Below are 25213 nucleotides of genomic sequence, written 5' to 3'. Positions count from 1 at the left end.
TCTTGGTGGGTAACAAGAATCTCTGTTTTGTAGGATGCCTTGGCTCTGAATCCTGAGGACACTGTCCCTGAATCCTTACTAGGCCATGGCCACTGCTCCCTCGGCATGGCCCTGAGCTGAGCCAGGAAGGGGCTGGTCAGTGAGAACCTTGAACTCCTGTGCTTGGACCCTTCCCCCCAACACATCCACTAAGAGTGCAACAGGTATGATGTAGTGGTCATCGGGACCCCCTGCCTGAACTTCACCCATGACCCTCATCCCCACCTCCACCCCAGGGGCCATAGTCCAGTGGTGGTGAACTGGTCAGAAGGGATCCTAAATCAATCCCAGACTTCCCTGGCTGGCATTGAGTTACGAGCTGTGGGTTTTGTGATGTAGATATGGTAAGGGAGGAGGGGGCATGACCTATGGCAGGTCACATGGGACCCCCAGAAGGGGCCAGAGCTGGGGTCAGAGGTCATCTCCTCCATTCTCTATCCCACCATGTTGGGTCCTATCCCGTGTCTAGTTCCTCAGCTGGGGTAGGCCATTTCCCTACTGACTGCCGGCCCCCGCTATGCCTGCCACCAGGCCTGTAGGGTGGGAATAGGGAGCTTGTGCTGGAAAAAGACCCTGGAAGAAAGCCAGAGGTTGAGATGACAGTACATTTGGTTCCCTCCCAGTGACTGGCCTGTGCTCCAAACTTAACTCGAGAGTTTGCTGAGCTCTTTCTCTATAGATGTGCCACTACACTTTCCCCAAATCTTCCCCTTCCCTTCTGATTGAATTCCACAAGTCAAGACTCCTGCAAACCCCGGCCCAAAGGATTAGATGGTTGGAGATATGGCATGATGGTTAGGGACTAGATAGAGACTCAAGCCACTGCTCCAGACAATGTATGTGATCAGGGCTTAAGAGAGTGTTAGAAGAATAGACGATGGAAAGATCCAGACGATGAGATGAGAAAGATCAAAACTGAAAAGATGGAGAAGAGGTGAAGTCAGGCAGGCAGAAAGAAGATGGACAGACAGAAGGCAGTGAGGAGATCAAGACTGAAGGGAAGGAAGTTGGAGTGGCAAGAAAAGAGCATTCTAGTGTACCCCCATCAGAAGACCCCAGCAGCTAAGAGATCAGAAGGAAGATAACCTGATAGCCTGTACTGTTCCCTCATGGTTAATCCTCGACACTGCCACACTGAGGCCCTGACTGAAATGTACCTGTAACACCCAGGATGTCATCATATTTTAGGCATTACCCAGCAACCTCCAGTCCCCCTCTACCACAATCATCCCAAACAGCAAAGACATGCACGAGGAGGGTCAACACCCAGCCTGGGGAGCCGGAAAGGAGGTTAGGAAGGGACAAGCATACAGTCCTCCTGAGGACAGAAGCTTGGACAGGGCACCATGGAACAGCTTTGCTGCAGGCAGAAGGTAAAAGAAACCTCACAAACCTTCTGGGTATCCAGTCAGCTTGGCTAAAGCTGATCTACAGAAATAAATGCCTTGTCTACCATGCTTTGGGACCCAAAGTGGGACTCCATCTCCCTCCTCCTGTGCACCTGCCCTCCCAAGACCTTGCCCCTACACCCAACCCCAGGACCTTATGCTATAACCTCAACGCTGGGTTGAGGATGTTCCCCTAATTCCTGCCCAGGGCTGCCACCTGCTGGCTGAGAGTGGCCTTGCAGAACAAGACCCTTGCCGAGGCTGTGGGGGGGGGGTGCTCTGTGCTGAACCAGAGGTAGCTTCTCTAGGCTTGGAGGAAGATAATTGGAAAAGCAAAATGTGAAATGAAATTCCCTTTTACCTAGTTAGATGTCCTTGGAGCCTCTCAGCACAGATCAAAGTCTCCTATGCCTTTACAGTCATTGCTGAACAGCACTGGAGGTGGGGAGGAGGAGGCTCTTTAGGCCAGAGGAGAGACTGTCCAGGAACTTGCATTTCCTGAGTGGCTAACACTGTGCTAGATACAGGAGACAAGGACGACCAAGGTGAGGGAAACAGCCAAGAACAAGATTAATGATAACTCGTATGAAGAGCCAAAGTAAGGGTCTGACACAAAGCAGGTTTCAGTTAATAGTTATTGAATGAATGAATGAATGAATGGGTGCCGTTTAGAGGCAACACTGAGAAGCGATGAACTCTGTGTACAAGAGAGATTGGGGAGGGGAGCCTGGTTGGCTCAGGCTGTGGAACATGATTCTGGATCTTGGGGGCAGGAGTTCGAGCCCCAGGTTTGGTGTAGAGATTACTTTAAAATATATATACATACATATAGGCAGTTGGGGAGGAAGAGGAGGAAATAATCAGGGAAATCTTTGTGATTCTTTTTCCCCTTTTGTTATGAAGTAATAATTATGTTTTTTATGTTTATTTATTTTTGAGAGAAAGAGCACAAGCAGGGGAGGGGCAGAGAGAGAGGAAAACACAGAATCTGAAGCAGGCTCCAGGCTCTGAGCTGTCAGCGCAGAGCCCAGTGCAGGACTCGAACCCACAAAGTGTGAGATCATGACCGAGCCAAAGTTGGATGCTCAACTGACTGAGCCACCCAGGTGCCCTGAAGTAGTAATTATCTTGGTGGGAGATTCAAATATCATAGAAGTTGAAAAAGGAAAACATGGGGTTTCCTTTCACCTCATTCCTATTCTCCTCCCTCAAATTAACCACTGGCAATGCTTTAAAAAATTTTTTTTTTCTCAATGTTTATTTATTTTTGAGAGAGGGAGAGAGAAAGAGCGCGAGTGGGGGAGGGGCAGAGAGAGGGGGAGACACAGGATCTGCGCTGTCAGCGCAGAGCCCCATGGAGGGCTCGAACTCACAAACTGTGAGATCACAACCTGAGCTGAAGTCAGAGGCTTAACCGAGTGAGCCTCCCAGGCACCCCGGCGATGCTTTAACACAGGTCATTTACAAGAGTCCTGGGACTTGGCTACATGTTAGAATCACATGGAGAGATTTTATTTTTTATTTTAATTTTTTTTTTAATGTTTATTTTTGAGAGAAAGAGAGCGCAAGCAAGGAAGAGGCAGAGAGAGGGAGACAGAGGATCCAAAGCAGGTTTCTCACGGACAGCACAGAGGCCGCTTTGGGGCTCGAACTCACAAACCATGAGATCACGACCTGAGCTGAAGCCAGATGCTCGACTGAGCCACTCAGGCGCCCCTTTTTTATTTTAATTTTAAAAATGTATTTATTTATTTTAAGTACTCTCTATACCCAACATGGGACTCAAACTCATAACCCTGAGTCCAAGAGTCACATGTTCTTCCAACTGAGCCACCCAGGCGCCCCACATGGGGGGATTTTAGAATCCCATCACCCAAGTTGTGCTCAGACTAATTACCTCAGAATCTCCGGAGTGGGTGCCAAGCATCACTATTTTTTTTAATGTTTGTTTATTTGTTTGTTTGTTAATTATTTAATTATTTATTTTTGAGAGAGAGAGAGAGAGAGAGAGAGCACAAGTGGGGGAGGTACAGAGAGAGGGGGGGACAGAGGATCCGAGGCAGGCTCTGTGCTGACAGCAGAGAGCCCGATGCTGGGCTGGAACTCACTAACTTCAAGATCACAACCTGAGCCAAAGCTGGACGCTTCACTGACTGAGCCACCCAGGCACCCGCCCCCCATACTATTGTTTTTAAAGTGACTAAGTGAGTACAGGGTACAGCCAATGTTTACAACTACTGTTCCAGGCCTCTGTATGCATTTGCATACATGTAAGTAGCCAATCTCACACACGCACGCGCGCACACACACACACACACACACGTTTTTTTTTCCTCTTCAATTAACAACATGTCTCAGGGATATTTTCAGAGTAGTCCATATGGATCTAATTATTTTTTAATGGAGGCATACATAATTTCATGTGATATATCTCATATTTTTTCAAGCCCTTCCTCTACTAATGAACATTTAAGTTAGAAAATTTTTTTTACAATTAGAAACAATGCTGCAAAGTATATACAGTATATCTTTGTTCACATATGCAAGTACTGTTTTCGAAAGATTTCTTTCTTTCTTTCTTTCTTTCTTTCTTTCTTTCTTTCTTTCTTTCTTTCTTTCTTTCTTTCTTTTTGGGACAGAGAGAGACAGAGCATGAACGGGGGAGGGGCAGAGAGAGAGGGAGACACAGAATCGGAAACAGGCTCCAGGCTCCGAACCATCAGCCCAGAGCCTGACGCGGGGCTCGAACTCACGGACCGCGAGATCGTGACCTGGCTGAAGTCGGACGCTTAACCGACTGCGCCACCCAGGCGCCCCTCGAAAGATTTCTAAACGCAAAATTTCTGGGTTCATGTGTATGTACATTTGTTATTTTGAAAGATGCTGTCAAAATGCTTTCCAAAAATACTTCACTAATTTCCATTCCCCCCAACAGTGTAAGCACTTAATATTATTAATGTTTAATTTTTGCTAAGCTGTGGACCCAAAGTAATATTTCATTATTGTTTTAATTTGCCTTTTCCTGCTTACTTGTGAGATTAAGCATCTTTACAAATGTTTATTGGCCGTTTGTATTTCTTCTATGAATTAATTACGTCTTTTGCCCATATTCCTATTAGATTGTTTTTTAATTAATTAGGATTAGAGGAAATTTTATTTCCAATAGCATGACTGCCTAGACTCTGGACTGATATTCCCAAGTAAAACAGCAAAAATGCCAGTTAAGGGCTGCCTGCTGGTGTAGTCAGTTAAGCTCTTGATCTCGGCTTAGGTCATGATCTCAAGGTTTGTGAGTTCGTGTCCCGCATTGGGCTCTGTGCAGGTGGCATGGAGCCTGATTGGGATTCTGTCTTTCCTTCTCTCTGCCCCCTCCCCCGCTTGTGCTCTCTAAATAAATGAATAAATAAATAAATAAACAAACTTAAAAATTTATTTTAAAAATGCTAGTTAAAATACAAATACAAATTATTTTAAAAGCTTAGAAGAGCTGGCCAGATAGCAAGAATTTATTAGGTTAAACTCTAAGGGAAGGCAGGAACCCAGACAAGGAAACAAAACATGGAATCTACTTTAGTCTGAAAATATTTGTTGGGGGCACCTGGGTGGCTCAGTTGGTTAAGCGGTCCACTTCAGTTCAGGTTATGATCTTGGGGTTCACGAGTGCAAGCCCCATGTCGGGTTCTATGCTGACAGCTTGGAGCCTGGAGCCTGCTTTGGACTCTGTGTCTCCTTCTCTCTCTCTCTGCCCCTCCCCTGCTCATGCTCTGTCTCTCTCTCTCTCTCACTGTTGAAAATAAATTAAAAAACATTTTTGAAAATATTTGTTGAATTAGGCAAACTTGAGCTTCAATTTCCAGTCTTTTTCTTTTTTTTAAGTTTTATTTTATTTATGTATGTATTTATTTATTTTAATGTTTATTTTTGGGAGACAGAGAGACAGAGTGGGGGAGGGGCAGAGAGTGAGGGAGACACAGAATCCGAAGCAAGCTCCAGGCCCTGAGCTGTCAGCACGTAGCCTGATGCGGGGCTCGAACCCACGAAACGTGGGATCATGACCTGGGCCAAAGTCGGATGCTCAACCAACTGAGTCACCCAGGCACCCCTTAAGTTTTATTTATTCAGGTACTCTCTATACCCAACATAGGGCTCGAACTCACAACCTGGAGATCAAGGGGCTCATGCTCTTTCGACTGAGCCAGCCAGCCACCCCACAATATCCACAGTCTATCTTTGACAGAGCCAAGGTGAACTTAATGGGAGATTTTCAGAATTTTCCAGCATTGATGAAGGACAATTTACAGATCCAAAAGCGGGATAGATACAACATCTGAAGAAAGATAAACAATAAGAAATCCATGCCTACACGTAAGAGTAAAACTTTATTTAAAAATTTTTTTTAAGTTTATTTATTTTGAGAGAGAGAGAGAGAGAGAGAGAGAGAGAGAGTGTGTGTATGCATGCGCTTGAGCTGGAGCGTGAGTCAGGGAGGGGAAGGGGGAGGGGAGAGAGAGAGAATCCCAAGCAGGCTCCATGCTGTCAGCACAGAGCCCAAGGTGGGCCTCAGACCGCGAACTGTGAGATCATGACCTGAGCCGAAACCAAGAATCGGATGCTTAAGCGACTGAGCCACCCAGGCGCCCCAAGAGTAAAACTTTAGAACACCACAGACAAAGAGAAGATTTTAAAGGCAGCAAGAGCAAAAAGGCAAGCTTTAAAGGAAAACAAATTTGTTTGCAATTTTATATGAAAGAATAAAAACCGGTTTTGAAAAAGAAACTCGAACGTGGAGAACCCCACTGTCAGGCAGTCAGACAGACCCCAAAGCTAGAGTAATACAATCAAGGGGGCCTTCATGGAAGAGCAGTCTAAAAAGGTGACGTCAGAGAACTCAAACACAGCATGAAACATTAAAGAGAATTCGCAGTTCGTATACCATAGAGGTGACACTAGACATCAAAGGAGAGAGAACTGTCTCATAGATGGGGTCATCTCAGTAACTGGAGAGAAACGAAGTTGGATTGTACATTAGGCTGCTTGTGCTGCCCCAACAATTAGCACAGACTGGATGGCTTAAACAACAGACATGTATCTCCTCACGGTTCTGGAGGCTGGACGTCCAAGACCAAAGTGCCAACAGGGTTGGCTTCTGGTGAGAACCCTCTCCTTGGCTTATATACCATAGATTTCTCACTGTGCCCTCATTTGGCCTTTCCTTTTTTTTTTTTTTTTTTTTTAATTTATTTTTGGGACAGAGAGAGACAGAGCATGAACGGGGGAGGGGCAGAGAGAGAGGGAGACACAGAATCGGAAACAGGCTCCAGGCTCCGAGCCGTCAGCCCAGAGCCTGACGCGGGGCTCGAACTCACGGACCGCGAGATCGTGACCTGGCTGAAGTCGGACGCTTAACCGACTGCGCCACCCAGGCGCCCCATCATTTGGCCTTTCCACTATCTCACACGGGACGGGGCAGTGGGGAGAGAGAAATAAAGGGACAGAAAGGGGCGCCTGGGGGGCTCAGTCAGTTAAGCATCCAAATTCGGCTCAGGTCATGATCTCATGGTTTGTGAATTCGAGCCCTGTGTAGGGGTCATGCGCTGTCACTGCAGAGCCTGCTTGGGATTCTTTCTCTCTCTCTGCCCCTCCCCCCCGCCCCTCTCAAAATTAATTAATTAATTATAAAAAGAAAAAAGGAACAGAGAGAACAGGAGGGACCTTTGGTGTCTCTTCCTTTTCTTGAAAGGACAGCAACCCTATTGGATTTGGACCCCAATCCATGACCTCATTTAATTAAAAAAATTTTTTTTTACATTTATTTATTTTTCAGAGACAGAGTACAAGCGGGGGAGGGGTAGGGCCCCCCCCCCCCCCCATTTAATTTTAAGGATGTCCACAAAGGCCCTGTCTTCAAATACAGTTACATTGAGGGTTAGGGTTTCCACATACGAATTTTAGCGGGCACACAATTCATAACAGATCCCTTCTTCATACTGTATATGAGAATAAATTCAGATGGATTAAAGACTAACTATGAAAAACAAAATAGCAAGGGCACCTGGGTGGCTCAGTCAGTTAAGTGTCCAGCTTTGGCTCAGGTCATGATCTCACGGTTCCTGAGTTCGAGCCCCACGTCGGGCTCTGTGCTGACAGCTCAGAGCCTGGAGTCTGTTTTGGATTCTGGGTCTCCCTCTCTCTCTGCCCCTCCCCTGCTTGTGCTCTGTCACTCTCTCTCTCTCTCTCTCTCTCTCTCTCTCTCTCAAAAATAAATAAACATTAAAAAATTTTTTAAATAAATAAATAAACATTAAAAAATTTTTAAAAAAAGATTGCAGGGGCACCTAGGTGGCTCAGTCGGTTGAGCGTCTGACTCTTGGTTTCAGCTCAGGTCACGATCTCAGGGTTATGAGATCATTCTCCAAGTAGGGTGCTCCATGCTGAGCCTGGAACCTGCTTGAGGTTCTCTCTCTCCCGCTCACTCTCTGACCCTCCCCCGCTTGTGCCCTCATGCCCACGCACTCTCTCTCTCTATCCCCCCAAAACAGGAAAGTAAAAACGAATAAAACTGCAAGATTAATAAAAGAAATGAAGATCTTTGTGATCTTGGAGTGGAAAGTTCTTAAACAAAGACCCAATGGCACAAAGCATAAGGAGATATTTTGATGACTTTCCAAAGGTGTACGTGGTACAGAACTGTGTATGGTACAGTCGGGACACTTAAAAACCCATTTGACAGTGGAGGCGTCTGGATGGCTCAGTCGGTTGAGTGTCTAACTCTTGATTTGGGCTCAGGTCATGATCCCAGGGTCGCGGGATCCATCCCCTCATTGGGCTCGTGGAGCCTACCTGGGATTGTTTCTCTCCTCTCCCTGCCCTTCCCCCACTCATTCCCTCTCTTTCTCTCAAAATAAATAAATAAATAAATACACTTAAAAAAAAACCCATTTAGAAATGGGTTTATTATCTAGACTATTAAAAGGAATTCCTGGAACAGCAATAAGAAAAAGATAAGAAAACTCAACAGAGTATCGGACAAAGGCTAGGAACAGGCGGTTTGCAGCAGGGGACACAAGCATGGCTCTCGGGTATTTGGAAAGATGCTCACCTTGTCGATAACCAGAAAAATCCGGTGGAAAATAGTGATACTACCTTCTAGTTCTGTACCATCCAATTGACAAAAATTAGAAGGCTGGATAATTACGAGCGTGGCCAAGGATGTAGGGAGGCTTTTCTGCATCGCTGGTGGGCACACTTCAGAAATAGGGCGCAATCTGACAATACCTGGTCATTAAGCATATATGTGCCCTGTGACCTAGCAGTGTCTCTGAGACTGAGCCTACTAGATGCGTTCCGGGATGTTCATGCAGCGTTATTTGTGTTTTTTTAAATTTTTTTTTAACCTTTATTTATTTTTGAGACAGAGAGAGACAGAGCATGAACGGGGGAGGGTCAGAGAGAGGGAGACACAGAATCTGAAACAGGCTCCAGGCTCTGAGCTGTCAGCACAGAGCCTGACGCGAGGCTCGAACTCACGGACTGCAAGATCACTGACTCCAGCTGCAGTTGGACGCTTAACCGACTGAGCCACCCAGGCGCCCCATGCAGCGTTATTTGTAGTGGCAGGAAGTTGGAGGCAACTGGGTGTTCAACACTGGAAGAATAGAGAAGTCAAATCTGATGGATGCACACTGTGGAATTACAAACAATTTTTTTTCAATGTTTATTTATTTTTGAGAGAGAGAGCGGGAGCGGGGAGGGAACAGAGAATCTGACGCAGGCTCCGCGCTGTCAGTGCAAAGCCTGACGCAGGGCTCAGACCCACAAGCCGTGAGATCATGACCTGCGCTGAAGTCGGACACTCAACCGACTGAGCCACCCAGGCTCCCCACAACGGTGCAATTTTATGCAGCAGGAAGAAGAGGGGAGAAAGACGGAGGTAAAAAGTATGCCCCATATCTTTTAGCAAGAGAGCAAAGATTTTCCCAGGAGAGTCACCCATCAGACCGCTGCTTGTATTTTGCTGGCCCAAACTGTGTTATGTGGTCACATTTAACTAAAAAGTGATTAGAGAGACGGGGGTTAGAGATGGGGATTGTGCCATCTGATGAGTGATGTCTAACACATAATCTACTAGATTTCTTTTAGCTGCTGCATAGAATTCCATGGTGTGCGTTCACCACATTTTACTGTCGTGGCTGGAAGTACACAGCCATCTTGTGACCATGAGGAAAAGTCAAGAGACTCCCAGAGAAGGCCCCTGCCATCATTAGTTTATATCAACACCAACAGCTTATCCCTGAATTTCTTAATCTTGTGTGAAGAATAAACCCCTATTTAGTTAAGCCATTTGTGTCAGTTAGGGCTCAGCCGTAGACAACAGAAATAAATCTGGCTGCTGTCAACATAAAGGAATGGAGAAGCACGTTCTAGGTTCAGAAACAACTCCCAGCTTCGACAAGCACATGACCTCTGCCGGTGATCGGGAAGCAGCAGTCACTGCTACAGGAAGCCGATGAATCAGGAAGCTGCTCACCAGAGCCCTACTGCATCTGTCCTGATCTGTGACAGCAAAACAGATGTCCCATGTTATTTAGCTCTGTTCCAAATTTATGTCTTGCACAAGAGCAGAAACTAAATCACAGATTCCTAACGCGAGGGAATCGAGGAAGTGTCGTTTTAGTTTTTTTCCCTTCGGTACTTCAGGAGAAACACTAAAAAGGAGTTTGGAATCGATGCCGGAGGCCAGCTTTTGGTTACTTACAACCCAAGACATTCCTAACTAGCACACAGCACAGAAAGCAAGGAGGAGTGGATCTTAAAAACAGCGTGGGGTGGAAAAAAAAAACAGAATGAGCTTTGTCACACAGTTCTAAGGTGTTGGTTAAAACATTCATACATCAGCACTACCTTTTTTATTTTTTATTTTTTATTTTACAGAGAGAGAGAGGACACGATCGTGGGAGAGGGGCAGAGGAAGAGACAGAGAGAATCCCAAGCAGGCTCCGTGCTCAGCTCAGACACGGGGCTGGGTCCCAGGGTCCTGGGATCATGACCTGAGGGGAAATCAAGAGTCTGACACTCAGCTGACTGAGCCACCCAAGCGCCCCAACACTATTTAAAAAAATTTTTTTTTAATGTTTATTTATTTGTGAGAGAGAGAGAGAGAGAGAGAGAGAGTGGGTTAGGAGCAGAGAGAAAGGGAGACACAGAATCTGAAGCAGGCTCCAGGCTCTGAGCTGTCAGCCCAGAGCCCGACGCGGGGCTCGAACTTGTGAACCACGAGATCGTGACCTGAGCTGAAGTCGGACGCTCAACCGACTGAGCCACCCAGGCACCCCCCAACACTACTTTTTAAAAAAAATCTGTTTAATGTTTATTTTTGAGAGAGACAGACAGACAGAGCATGAGTGGGGGAGGGGCAGAGAGAGGGAGACACAGAATCCAAAGCAGGCTCCAGGCTCTGAGTTGTCAGCACAGAGCCCCACACAGGCTCGAGCTCACGAACTGTGAGATCATGACCGAGCCGAAGTCAGACGCTTAACAGAGTCACACAGGAGCCCCCAACACTACTTTTTCTAATGCAATGTACATTTTCAAGGATATATAAGTACCAGTTGGTAAACGGAAGGATGAGAAGAATCGGCTGTAGGGATCAGGGATGAAAGAGAAAAACCAAATAAACTAAAATTTTTTTTTTTAACATTTTTTCATTTTTTGATAGAGACAGAGCTTGAGTGGGGGAGGGGCAGAGAGAGGGGGAGACACAGAACCCGAAGCAGGCTTCAGGCTCCGCACTGACAGCACGGAGCTCAGCACAGAGCCCGAGGCCGGGCTTGAACTCACAGACTGTGAGATCATGACCTGAGCCAAAGTCGGACGCCCACCAGCCTGAGCTACCCAGGCACCCCTCAAATAAACTAAAATTTAAAAAAAGATCTTGTACATGCTGATCGTGGGAGTGATATAAACAGAGGAATATGGTTGGCTCAATTTTCTACAACTGAGGTCCAAAACTGACCGATTAAATTTAATATTTAGTATTAGTTTAAAGAATGATTTAATAATTATTGATAAATAATTATAACTAATTTCATTCAATTATCTAATATTAATGCAATTTAAATATTTTGTATTTAATTTACCATACCAAAACTAGTCCATGAAACTTACTATGTCATGGTTTCTTTTTTTTTTTTTTTTAAGTTTATTTCTTTCCTTTGAGAGAGAGCGAGAAGAGGAGGGGCAAAGAGAGAGAACCCCAAGCAGGCTCCATCCTGTCAGCCTGGAGCTGGAAGGGGGCTAGATCTCACAAACTGTGAGATCATGACCTGAGCCCAAATCAAGAGTAGGATGCTTAACTGACTGAGCCACCCAGGAGCCCCCATCATAATTTATGTACTCCTAATTAGGCAATTCTTTATGTTTTAATTTCCCCAGAACCTCAAAAGAATAGGTCCGGGGGTCCCCCGGAGCCCCACCTCCCCCAGTCCCAGCCCCTATTCAGGGAGACATCTGCCCTGCACCCTCTCCTTCCAGCACCCCCGCTTGGCGGAAGGGAAAGGGACTTCGGGCTTTCCGGGGTTGGGTGGGGGACACCTCGCGACCCCTCTCCCCCCGCCCCAGCCTCCGAAGGGTGTGTTTTTGGTGCAGGAGGAGCTGGGGGAGGAGCCACCGTGACTCGGGCCCCGCCCACTCGGGGCCGGCTCCAGGGCGGGTCCGGGTCGCTGGGGGAGGAGAGCACCCGCCCCTCCCGACCCCCCATCCCCTACTAACCCAGCTTGATCCAGCTCAGCCCCGGGGTGTTTGCAGCAGCTCGTTCCGTAAGTCCAGCCATCTGTTACCTGCGCTGCTTTCTGGGGACAGAGAGTCCCCGTCGGGCCGGCCCGGAGACCCGGGGAGTGTGCTCCCGGGAGTCTGCGGGATGCTGTGAGCCCCCGGCAATGGCTGCCTCCCGGGGAACCTCCACACGCCGCCGGGTAAGGTCCTGCGGGAAAGGGAAGACCACCCCTCTCCTTGACTCTCGCTGGGATCCTCCCAGCGAACGATGCTGCCCTCTTAGGGCCCCGGCCCACAACTTGTCTTCTCATAAGGTGGGTGGGGTGCTGGGACCCCACCCTGGGATACAGGGAGACACTGCTCCCCTCCATTCTGTGTTCTAGATGGCACCCGCGTGAGGCAGAGCGACGGGTCTTCTTGCCCCCCGGGCTGGAAGAGGAAGAGCGGCCGTTGTGCCGGGGAGGGCCGGACATGTCGGAGGCATCGTCCTGCCCTGGCAGCGAGACCCCTGCCCCAGGCTGCAGGCTGGGGGCCTTGTACTGGGCCTGTGTCCGCAATGATCCTGTCCAGCTCCAAGCCGCATTGGATGGTGGGGTCTCCCCGGAGGAGGCCGTCCAGGTGGATGGCAATGGGAGGGTGAGCCACCCCAGGTGCTCCCCAGGGCATCTGGTGCAACTCTTGAGTCCCCAGCGCCGCCAGTGCCTGCATCCTTGGGAGGGAGGGAGGGAGCCAGGGTGCGTCTTCCTGGAGGCTGGGACATCTCTGGGAATGGTGTGGATTTAGAGGGCACAGGGGCCCCAAGGAGATCCTGGAAAAGAGAGCAGGAGCTGAGCTGCCCCTCCCCCAGACAGGTCTTATGGTCGCCTGCTACCGCGGTTTTGAGAATGTTGTGGCCTTGCTCAGCCGCTGCCCTTTCCTCGATGTGAACCAGCAGGATAAGGAAGGGGACACAGCCCTCATGCTGGCTGCCCAAGCAGGTGACAGACTGTTGACCTTACCTCCTACCATCCCCCCCCCACTTCAGATGGAGCCACAACCCCACACTTTTTGTATAAGGTTCTCCCACCATGGACACTGTTGTGCTTGGTGGAGGGTGTGTTTGGGGCGTCATCACTCTCTTTCCGGGACAGCTAAGCTCTGTCCTTGGTGCCTCGCAGGTCATGTGCCTCTGGTGAGTCTCCTGCTCAACTACTACCCAGGCCTGGACCTGGAGCGCCGGGACCAGCGGGGGCTAACGGCACTGATGAAGGCCGCCATTCGGAACCGTTCGGAATGTGTGGCGGCCCTCCTCCTGGCAGGTGCGTGGGTCCTGGACCGGGATTTGTGACCTCCAGTCCCTCCCCAAGCTCTCCAGCCTGACACTAAGTCAGCTGTATAGTCACAGAGAGAAGTGGAGATGGAGGATCAATCTAGGCCGACTTCCTGGAGGAGGGGAGTGTGCTTGAGCTTCTCACAATCAACAAAGTCTAGCTCTTGGGTAGCTGTATTTCCATGGTGAATGTTGGTCCAGGGAGGATAACCTAGACCAGCTGGAAAAACAAGAAAGGCTGCTATCTGGAACCAGACTTGTGTTCTGGTCCGGGCTCTGTCACTAGCTGAGTGACCCGGGACAGATGGCTTCCCTCTCTGGGCCTTACCAGTATAATGAAGGTGTTGGCTTTCTCTGGGATGCCTTCCATCTCTGACAAGGCAGGGTTCCAGGGACACGATGATGTGTAGTTGGGGCATGTGGCTGCGTGGGGTTGTTCTGGAGTGAAGTTCACACTGTTCGTGCAGTCTTGGGCCTTCACTCTTCCTGAGGTGGGGCTGCCCTCTATTCATCACCCTGGGGGACCCTGCCTCCAGCTCTTCCCTTCCCCAAGCCATCTAACTGTGTCTGGGGTGCGAAAGGAGGAAACTCCACACCCCTCTTTTGTCCCAAGTTGACTGCTCTCCCCCCACCTGGATTCGAGGGGTGTGCTGATGAACAGAAGAATGGGGAATGGGAACCAGCAGGGCCCCACTCCACCTGCCCAGAAGGTGCAGCTCGGGCCTCCCCCTGTCCTGAGCAACCTGCACACCACCCCTTTATTGGCTCAGGAGATCTCTATTCTTTTTTTTTTTTTTTTACATTTATTTATTTTTGAGACACAGAGAGAGACAGAGCACAAGTGGGGGAGGGGCAGAGAGAGAAAGAGACAAAGAATCCAAAGCAGGATCCGGGCTCTGAGCTGTCAGCACAGAGCCCAACTTGGGGCTCGAACTCACAAACCATGAGCTGACCTGAGCTGAAGTCATCATGACCTGAGCTGAAGTCAGATGCCCAACCGACTGAGCCACCCAGGCGCCCCAGGAGATCTTATTCTATTCCAGGTTCGGAGACCCCCAACAGGTCCCTCTGAAGTCTTTTCCCCTCTCTGGACTTCAGTTTTCTTCTTTAGTCTTTTTTTTTTTTTTTTTAAGTTTATTTATTTATTTTGAGAGAGAGAGACAGGGAAAGAGAGAGAGAGAGAGAGCATGATCAGGGGAGGGGCAGAGAGAGAGAGAGAGAGAGAGAGAGAGAGAGGGAGAGACAGAATCCCAAGCGGCCTCTGCACTGTCAGCATGGAGCCCCAACTGGGGGCTCGATCCCACGAACCTCAAGATGGCGACCTGAGCCAAAATCAAGAGCCGGACGCTTAACTGACTGAGCCACCCAGGGTCCCTGCATGTCCCACGCAGCCATATGCCCCAACTACACATCATCATGTCCCTGGAACCCTGGCTTGTCAGAGATGGAAGGCATCCCAGAGAAAGCCAACACCTTCATTATACTGGGAAGTTGGGATCCGGGACTGGTACTGTCCCTAGGCTATAGCCACCGATGGCTCCCGGATTCCAGCTGCGACGGGGTGGGACTCTATGGTTTTTCATCTGACCCCAATCAGGCCTGCTGCTAAAGAGTCTGCCCTTCTGCAACTCACCAATCCCTGTCCCATCGCACGCCACTCCTGTGCCCCCTCCCAGGTGCTGAGCTGACAGCGGTGGATCCTGTCCGGGGCAAGACAGCCCTAGAGTGGGCAGTACTGACTGACAGCTTCGACACCGTGCAAAGGATCCGGAAGCTGCTGCGGCGCCCCCAGATAGAACAGCTCAGCCAGCATTACCAGCCCGAGTGGCCAGCCCTGCCTGGGCTCGTGGCCCAGGCCCAGGCCCAGGCCCAGGCTGCCCCATCTCTTCTAGAGCGACTCCAGGCCACCTTGAGCCTCCCCTTTGCCCGGTTTCCTCAGGAGGGGGGTGTCCTGGACCACCTTGTGACCATCACGACCAGCCTGGCCAGTCCCTTCCTCACCACTGCCTGCCACACCCTGTGCCCTGAGCACCCACCTGCACTGGGCACCCGAAGCAAGTCTGTGCCAGAGCTGCTAGGCACTGCCCCTCCCCCGCCCCCAGATCCCCAGCCCCCCCAGGTAGCCACTGGCCCCCGGGCCCTCATCCCCTACCAGAGCCCTCAGGGCGTGTTGAGTATGTGCCCTCAGTGGCTACAACCCAGGGACGATAGCAGCCCCAGGCCCCAAGCTCCAAAGATCCGCCTCTCCAAGGCACCCTCATCGCCCAGACAGCACAAGCCAGAGTCCAGGCCTGGAGAGAATCGAAGGTTGGCCCTTCCTATCTGGAGATATCAGGAACTCAGGATGGAGAGGAGGAAGCAGGAGGAGGAGGCCAGGCGGGCACAAAGTCAGGGAAAGATGGGCTAGGCCAGGCTGGGAGCAGGTGATCAGGTCCCTCCCTAAGGCTCCTTTGCCCTCTGGAGCCCCTTGTGCTCTCCCATCCAGATCTGTACAAATGATTCTACTCTAATCTACTTAGGAGGTTGTCCACACAGCGCTATTTGCAATACTAAGAGTGGAAACAACCTAAGTGTCCATCAGCAGGGGACTAGCTAAATTGCTTATGGCTGTGATAAGTATACATCCATATGATGTATTTTATACGGTGGTAAAACGAGTAAGGAAGCTCTTTACGTTCTGATATGAAACTATCTCTAAGAGGTATTAAGTGAAAGTCATCAATGGGTGGAACAGCGTGTATGGCATGCTACTACTTGTCCATGTAAAATCTGCACCAAGAGAAACTTGACCAATACAAATATATAGGGAGTACCAAGATGTATTTAAGTACTTGATGAATGAAGGATCAAAGGAGGAAATGAAAAACCATTACTGACAGTGGAAATACGAATCCCAGAATGAGATTGAAAAGTTAGGTACAAAAAAAGTTAATTCTTACCCGGCAATAACACCATAACTTTTTTTTTTTCTGCCAGACAAAAATAAATTGCTGCTTATCAGTCTTCTACAGGTTAACCTCTTAACTTCCTATAGAAAATCTGGGCCCTAATCAATAGTAAATACTATGTCAGACAAAATTACTTCCCCTGGATGACCCATAGGTGGGGTTATTAGCCAGTGATCTAAAACATCTTGAAAAGGGGCGCCTGGGTGGCTCAGTCGGTTAAGTGTCTGACTTCAGCTCAGGTCATGATCTCACGGGTTTGGTTCGTAAGGGCTCTGTGCTGACATCTCAGAGCCTGGAGCCTGCTTTGGATTCTGTGTCTCCCTCTTTCTTTGCCTCTCCCCTGCTCGCTTTCTGTCTCTAAAAAACTGAATAAACGTTAAAAAAAATGTTTGTTTTGGGGCTCCTGGGTGGCTCAGTCGGTTAAGCGTCCAACTTCAGCTCAGGTCATGATCTCACAGTCCATGAGTTCAAGCCCCGCATGGGGCTCTGTGCTGACCGCTCAGAGCCTGGAGCCTGTTTCGGATTCTGTGTCTCCCTCTCTCTCAGACCCTCCCCCATTCATGCTCTGACTCTCTCTGTCTCAAAAATAAATAAATGTTAAAAAATTTAAGAAAAAATGTTTTAGTATCTTGAAAGGCACTTAGTAATTTTTCATGTGTGCCTTATTTAAAATTGTTTTTCATCAGTTAAAAATGTTTTTAATTTTTTATTTGAGAGAGAGAGCATGAGTGGGAGAAAGGCAGAGAGAGAGAGAGAGAGAGAGAGAGAGAGAGAGAGAGAATCCCGGCACTCTTAGCACAGAGCCGGGCAGGGGGCACCATCATCCCGCCACCCTAGGATCATGACCTGAGCCAAAATCCAGAGTCAGGCGCTCAACTGACTGAGCCACCTAGGAGCCCCTCAGGTTTTCCTTTTTTTAAAGATTTTCTTTTTAAGTACTCTCCACACCCAACATAGGGCTCAAACTCACAACCCCGAGATCAAGAAAGAGTCTCATGCTCCACTGAATGAGCCAGCCAGGCACCCCTGGGTATTTTTTCTTCCTCTCTTTCAAGATTCAGAGCCAGCCATCTGGTTGTGGAAGCCAGACTCCCTCACTGGAACCTCCCTGGGGAGAAACATGGCAGTTCGCTCAGGAAGATGACTGAACAACTGACCGAGGGTAGAAGGGAAACTTGTCACTGACTACCTTTTTGAAACTTTTGACTTTTTAAAAAAATGAGCTTTATTTTTTAGAACGGTTTTAGATTTACAGAAGAGTTGTAAAGGTGGTACAGGGTTCCCATATACCCCACACTCGGTGACCTGTATGATGACCATGAATGTAGTACATTTATTACAATTAATGAACCAATATTAATACATCATGATTACAAAAGTCTAAACTTTATTCAGGTTTCCTTAGTTTTTTCCTAATGCCCCTTTTCTGTTCGGAATTCCAGCCAGGACACCTCATTACATTTAGCTGTCACGTCTCTGCCGATGTCCCTCGACTGTGACACCTTCTCAGATTTTTCTTGTTTCTGATGACCTTGACAATTTTGAGGAGTACTGATCGGGTATTTTGTGGACTGTTCTTGTCATGAGGAGACTGGGGTTATAGGTTTGCGGGAGGAAGACCACAGAGGTGACATGTCATTCTCATTACTTCATGTGAAGGTTATATACCGAGAACATGACTCATCACGGTTGAGGGAACCTCGATCGCCTGACTGAGGTAATATTCGTCAGGTTTCTCCCTGAGATGCTACTCTTTTCTCCCCCTTTCTATACTGTGCTCTTTGGAAGGGAGTCAGTCTATGAAGCCCACACTGAAGGAGCGGGGAGTTAAGGTCCCATCTTCCTGGGGGTGGAGTATCTTTTTTTTTTTTTTTTCAACGTTTTAAATTTATTTTTGGGACAGAGAGAGACAGAGCATGAACGGGGGAGGGGCAGAGAGAGAGGGAGACACAGAATCGGAAACAGGCTCCAGGCTCCGAGCCATCAGCCCAGAGCCTGACGCGGGGCTCGAACTCACGGACCGCAAGATCGTGACCTGGCTGAAGTCGGACGCTTAACCGACTGCGCCACCCAGGCGCCCCTGGGGGTGGAGTATCTACATAAATTACTTGGAATTACTCTACCCAGAACGTTTTGACTTTTTAGCCATGTATTACTGAATCTTGGAAAATTAAAAAATAAATCTGCTCTTTGAATAGGGAGACCACACACACACACACACACACTAAACTTTTTTAATGTTCATTTATTTTTGAGAGACAGAGAGAGAGGCAGAAAGAGAAGGAGACAGAGAATCTGAAGCAGGCTTCATGCTTTAGCACAGAGCCCCACGTGGGACTCGAACTCATGAACTATGAGATCATGACCTGAGCCGAAATCCAAAGTCGGCTGCTTAACCGACTGAGCCGACCGGCGCCCCTCTCCCTCCCACTTCTAACCAGCCTGAGTTGTACTAGGGCGTGGGGGTGACCACAGCATCTTCAGAACCAGAGAACTAGCCCACTGTCGCTCTCTCTGTCCCGTCTAGCATGCTGGGGAGCTCGACAAGGGGCAGCGATCTTCCAGCAGGGGGAGCCTCTCCACCTCGGAGACCCACCCTCTATCGATGGCCATCTCGGGGCAGCTGGGAGTCCCGGCCTGTGCCCTGCCAGTCCTCCTCCCAGGCCATTTCTCTCTAATCCTCTAACTGCTTCTGACAGTCTTTCAGGCTGCCGGAGAGGAAAGAAGCCCACGTGGCTCGCTTTGCCTGTGCTGCCCCGAGTCAACCTCTCCGCTAACATCTCAGCTTCTTCCCACGCCAGCCCAGCTCCCGAGCCTTCCAAATGGAGTCCCTGTCAGCAGAGGCCAAGGAACTCTGAACAAGGTCCCTGGCTGTGTAGAACACGCCCCTGGCAAAAGTGCCCTGCAAAGACCAACACCTGGGCTTGAATCCCGGCCTTGACTCTTACCGTCTCTGGGACCAGGGAGCGCTCCCAGCCTTCGGCTCCTCATTTGTAACAGCGAATGGTGACAATATAGAATCTGTACTTCCCAGGGTTGTCGTGCAGCCTAAACAGGAGAGGCATACCAGGCACCAAGAAGGGCCCGGCCAACCATCAGTGCCCGGTAAACAACAGGTTTTGTTACTGTGCTGATTGGCAAGGAGTGAGGCCAAGGGGGGCAGCCCCGTGGAGGAGGCCAGCGGACATGTCCTTGGAACCCCATGGCCTCCCCCGTGATTCTAGAATACTACTCTGGCGAGCCCTGAAGTGGAAACACCTGCTCAGCCCAGACAGCCTTCTCAGACCAGCTTCTCAGACCCCCCAGGCCCGGAGTGCCCCCAGCCCACTTTTCATCCCCATAGCACTGATGGCCAGACCACCTGTTCCCTGCATGTGCACAGGTCCATCCTCACCCTGCCCGATAGGGGCTCCTACGGAAGGGACTGGAAAGTTGGCTTTCCGGACACACTGGGGTATCAGCCAGGCTTGTGGGGACGCCCTTCCCTCAGTCCTGCATGGACAGAACCTCAGCCCGTCTCCCTACTCCCTGGCTCTGTGCCTAGCCCATACAGGCTGAATAAACGTGTGTAGCAACGAACTGCGTTCAGACTCCACCAAGGTCCGGGATGCTTAGAGGGCCCTTTACCGTCTCCTTCCTCCTCTTGGGAGCTGTTCTGGTCCAGGAGCCAAGTGTCCCCAGTCATCCCAGGGCATGCCCCAGGGAAGCCCTGCTGGGTCAGGAAAAGGCAAGGGAGTACATATATGTAGGGAGGACAGAGGGACAGGTGGGGACTCATTCATTGATGTGCCTTTTTTTCCAAACTGGGAAATGCAATGGTTGCAAATGGTTGCAAACAGCTACGCATCTCCCACCACACCAAGCACCAGGCCTGCTGCTTCCCTCCCCATACGTTCCCCCATCCCTCACCCATCCCTCACCCTGACCCCCAAGGATCGTTCTCCCCCCAGATTTCAGCTGGCCCCACCGAGAAACCCACCTGGTCAGCAGACTTTCAGACCCGCTCACCTCTCTCCTCTTCCTCAGAGGGAACCTGGCTTTTCATGGTTAAGGAAGGTATGACATCTGGAGGGAGGACTGGACGGCAAGGCTTGGGGTCAGAGGGACTCTGCAACGTGGATCGGTCACACAGGCAGTGTCACGTGCCAACACACAACAGTCAGCCAGGTGCCACAGGGACCTGCAGGCTGGCAGGCACAGAAGTACACACAGGCCCCTACCCCACCCCCCCACCAAGCACACGTAAACACACCCTGTCACACAGGCACACAAACACACGGACACACTGGCAAATGGAAAAACCAAGACGGGGTCCCCCCTTCCTGGGGTCCCATCTCCCCCTCTTAGCCCCTCTGTGCCCCAGCATTCTACATTCTCCAGCCGTCCAGCTCCGTGATTTGCCCATGTGACTATCCTCCTAGTTGTAGTCTGTCCAACTATTTGGAGTGGGAGTTGGTGGGGGACAGGGATGGGCAGGACAAAACCTTACCCCTGAGTTCACCCTTAGACCTAACTGAAAAGCCACGGTCCCTCTGAGGTAAAGGAGAGAGGTGAGCAGGCCAAAATCTAAACCCTGCTTTGTGGCTATTTACCCGAGACGAGCCTCGGATACCTCCCAACTACTATTTCCTACATCCATGCCCGTGACCTGCTGTGGGGGAATTTGGGGCAGGGGCCTGTGGATGGGGGGCTCTGGAATCCGGGATTGCTGAGGGCCCTCCATACTAGGCTGTCTGCTCCTGCAAGGACAGAGCCTGGGCACGGATGCCAGAGGGGTGGGAAAGGGGCAGGATTTATGGTATTTCCCCTCCAGCTGGAAACAAAGGCAGATTCCTGTGTCCAATTCCAGCGATCCGGTCCCACCCACCCGCGTGGCTGGAGCTGAAGGAAATCCCGCTGGCCTGCGGCCTCACCCAGCCACTCAGACCCTCTTTCAAACAATCTCTCCCAGCTGGGGCCATTACCAGCTCTCAAATCCTGGGGACCCCCTCCTTGTTCAAATACTAAGCCCTCCCCATTGGGGATGGTCCCCTTAACCCCTCAGACTCTCTCCTCAGGCAGCAAGGGTCCCCTCAGCACCACCCAAGAGCCTACCAGGCCCCCATCCCCTGGCCGGGCAACTCTGCCCACCCTCACCCCACAAATTTGGGATCTGCTTTCCTTTAGGGTGGGCAAAAGTCTCGATGATTCTAGGAACTCCGCTGCCATTCCAAATGCTCAGCCAGACCTTCAGGACACCTCCAGTGATCTTTCAACCTGGCATCCCCCAATAATAAGATGTTCACCTCAGCACGATGTATCTTCCTTTATGGCAGCAAAATTGCAGCTTTAGGGAAGGGGGAAGAGTCTTAATTAGTGAAGAGTCAAGAGATACTGTATGTGGGGGAGTCTGGGTGACTCAGTCAGTGAAGCATCCAACTTTGGCTCAGGTCATGATCTCACGGTTCGTGGGTTCAAGCCCTGCATTGGGCTCTGTGCTGACAGCTCAGAGCTTGGAGCCTGCTTCAGATTCTGGGTTTCCTGCTCTCTCTGCCCCTCCTCTGCTTGCTCTCTCTCTCTCTCTCTCTCTCAAAAATGAATAAACTCCAAAAAAAAAAAAAAATTAAAAAAAAAGAAAAAAGAGATACCATGTAGGGGAAAAAAAAGACACTATCTGATACCGATAGAATAGGAACTAAAGTTGTATTATTTAAATTTACAAAATAATAACATAATGATCAATAGTTAGAAGAATGAGAAAAAGAAAAGAATCTAAATGGCCTAAATTCTGAAGCTTTAAGATAATGCCTGCCTGGCTCTGCCGGTAGAGGGTGCGACTCTTGATCTCAGGGTTGTGAGTTCAAGTCCCACCGTGGGTGTAGAGATTACTTAAAAATACAATCTTAAAAAAAAAAAAATGCCCAACGCTTTTGAGTTTAGAGACAGAAGACAGACAAATACCACACGGTGTCACTTATGTGTGAAATCCAAAAACAGACAAACTCATAGAAACCGCAGGTAGAAAAGTGGTTGCCGGGGATGAGGGGAGGGAGACATTGGGAGAGGTTGGTAAAAGGGTACAACTTTCAGCTAGAAGATGAATGAGGTCTGAGGACCTAACATACAATATGGTGACTACAGTTGATAATACCGTATTGCATAAAATTAGTGGAGAGTATGGAACTGAAGTTCTATTCACCAAAACAACAACAACAACAACAACAACAACGACAACAACGAGATAACTATGTGGGGGTAATGGATGTGTTATTATTTTTTGAATGTTTATTTATTTATTTTTATTTAATTTTTTTAATGTTTTATTTATTTTTGAGAGAGAGAGAGAATCCAAAGACAGGCTCCAGGCTCTGAGCTAGTTGTCAGCACAGAGCCCGACACGGGGCTCGAACCCACGAACAGCGAGATCATGCGCTGAGCCTCCCAAGTCGGACACTCAACCGGCTGAGTCACCCAGGTGCCCCCTGATGTGTTATTTTGATGGGAAGAATCCTTGCACAATGTATACGTGTATGAAATCATGTTGATAAACACTTTAAATACCTTACAATTTGACTTGTCAATTATACCTCAATAAAACTGAGGAAAGATGTAGAGAGCTCAGTGCGAATGTATCATTTAGAGTTACCCAGTAAACATCAGAGAAGGGAGTAGTGGAGACTCTGGGAAGGGGGTCAGCCCCAGCAAGAGGGGCCGGGGGTGGGCACAGTTGCTTCTCGTTATCAAGTCCCTCTGCCAGGATCTCATTTCTTTATGTCACCCCGTGCTTATTTGGAATTTTTTGAATTTTTTTTTTTTTCCAGAATGGTGGCCTCATAGTTCAAAGTCATCTGCAGTGGCTATACATTCATCTGGATAACAAGCCCTCAGGTACCTATCAGTAGACGAGGCAACACATCCTACTCATCTTTGAGCAGGTGGGGAAGCAGAGGCCCCCGTCGCACAGCCAAGCCTCTGATCTCCTGACTTCTGGTTCATGCTCTTTCTCCTCCCGCACAGCTCGGCCTCCCTCTAGCGCACAACTGGACATCTGTGTGGGTTTTAGAGCTGGTAGGGGACCCTCGCAGAGTGTTTGCTTTTATGCTGAGAACGTGGTAGAGGAGGAACAGTCCGTGCCTTGCCCGGGTTGTGGAGACAAAGGCTCGAGTGCACACTCCAAGTCCAAGTCTGGACTCTTTCCCCGCGGTGGTGGGGCCGGTTTTCTGGAAGGGTCAGAGCATTGAGGACGCAAGTGGGGAGGGGCAGTCCAGAGGTTGCCGGCCTGCCGAGGTGGAGGTGGTGCTGGAAGGCTTCCCAGCAGAGCCCAGGCTGCAGGACAACTGCCCCTGAGGCATTGTGTGGTCACCGCCTGATCTCAGACTGCTGCCCTGACATGCCAACCCTTTCTTAAGAGGTTCCATCCTGAGATGAGTCATCCTGACGGTTCAGGGATAGGCGAGGAGCGGATGAACCCATCTACGGGACATCCTGGAGGAGGTGGGAAGGAAAAGGAAGGTGACTCTGTCCCTCCGAGTCTGGCAATCTGGCCCCTGTCTGCCAGCCTCTTCCTGAGGTGCTGGGTAGGCCCTGGCTGCCCTCCCCTCCCCCAACTTTAACACCAGCCACATGGCGTTTTTTACCTGAGCTGTAATGACCGGGCCTTAGATCAGACCATTTTCTGAATCTCAGAGACAAACAAGATAATATGAAGCTGGGCAGGAACTTTGGAAGTACCCGGTTTAAACCCCTCAGTGTACAGAGGAGGAAACTGAGGCCCAGAGAAGGCCCCTGGTTTACTGCTATTTTTAGGACAACATGGTGTTTCTGCTCAGAGCTGAAGGAGACCTAGAGAGATCACTTTTCCCTCCCACTCCAGGCAAAACTCGGGCTTCATCCAGCCCACAAAGCTCAGACTCTCTTCTCCGTGTTGAATTGATGCACAGACTTCACAGGTATCTGGCCCTCTTCCCTGCTAAAGGAGACCCACAGTTCTTCCTCCTCCGGTAGTGTAACCCTGTTCTGCTGTTTCCATGTCTCTTACATTAGAAAGATTCCCTAGGTTGGCTCCTCTCGCTCTCCCTCTCTGCAATTTGAATGAAACAAAGCCCAGCTCATCCTCTGCTAATTCCACCCTCCCCCTCCCCCACCCCTTGCTTTTTCTTCCTACTCATCCCGGTGCAGAACTGGCTACATAATTTGTGGGGCCCAGTGCAAAATGAAAACGCGCGGGGGCCCTTTGTTCAAACATTACTAAGAGTTTCAAGATGGCAACAGCAGAGCATTAAGCCAAGCGTGGGGTCCTATGTATCTGCACAGGTTGAATACCCATGAAGTTGGCCCTGCCTTCATGTCAAAAGCGATACGTGAACTCAACACTCGTAGATGGTTCTGAAAGTGCAGGTTGTCCGATCTCCTGCCTGGCTGCTGGACTCCACGTCACCTGCCTTCCACAGGTGAGAATCTCCTTGAGATTCACCCCACATACCCTTCCTAGGATCTCCAGGCCTCTCTCTCTGCTTCACACACTATCGGGAAATCCTTCCAAATATCTAAATTCAGATCTCAGCCCTTTCAGCCTGTTTCCTCTTGTTCTGTCCTCACTGAATATGGGGAACAGCTGGTCCTTCTGAGTAATTAATTTTGTAGACTTGGACACAGTTTGTAATTCCTTTTCCCTTTCCTCATTGGGCCGATTCTCCAGGGCTTTCTCCAACTCTGTGTCCCTCCTCCGATGCCTTCCCCAGGTTTTCCGTGTGCTGTGGCATGGGTGGGTTCACAAGAAG

General features: G+C 49.5%; 1 protein-coding gene and 1 long non-coding RNA gene across 7 annotated transcripts in view; both read left to right on the top strand.

The window, feature by feature from the left end:
• ANKRD33 (ankyrin repeat domain 33) overlaps positions 1–16506 on the top strand; it is a 41723-nt gene extending 25217 nt beyond the window's left edge. For 2 of the 6 annotated variants that reach the window (XM_058742733.1, XM_058742734.1), the window contains 5 exons: positions 34–203; positions 12581–12833; positions 13045–13174; positions 13355–13495; positions 15183–16506. In XM_058742733.1, coding sequence (XP_058598716.1) covers positions 12669–12833; positions 13045–13174; positions 13355–13495; positions 15183–15913 — 1167 coding nt within the window. In that variant the 5' untranslated portion in view covers positions 34–203; positions 12581–12668 and the 3' untranslated portion in view covers positions 15914–16506. Of the gene's footprint in view, positions 1–33; positions 204–12068; positions 12398–12580; positions 12834–13044; positions 13175–13354; positions 13496–15182 lie in introns of those variants that run through there. The other 4 variants (XM_058742735.1, XM_058742732.1, XM_058742737.1 and 1 more) reach the window with 4 other exon arrangements.
• A 5569-nt stretch (positions 16507–22075) lies between these two features.
• On the top strand, positions 22076–24557 carry LOC131519581 (uncharacterized). Its single transcript, XR_009265706.1, has 3 exons — positions 22076–22908; positions 23255–23321; positions 24307–24557. It is a non-coding gene; the product is annotated as an uncharacterized LOC131519581 (long non-coding RNA).
• Positions 24558–25213: the final 656 nt, after the last annotated feature.

The sequence above is a fragment of the Neofelis nebulosa genome, chromosome 8 (genome assembly GCF_028018385.1).
Source record: "Neofelis nebulosa isolate mNeoNeb1 chromosome 8, mNeoNeb1.pri, whole genome shotgun sequence".
Taxonomy (NCBI): domain Eukaryota; kingdom Metazoa; phylum Chordata; class Mammalia; order Carnivora; family Felidae; genus Neofelis; species Neofelis nebulosa.
The sequence above is the reverse complement of the archived record's forward strand: the minus strand, read 5'-3'. Positions and strand labels throughout refer to the sequence as shown.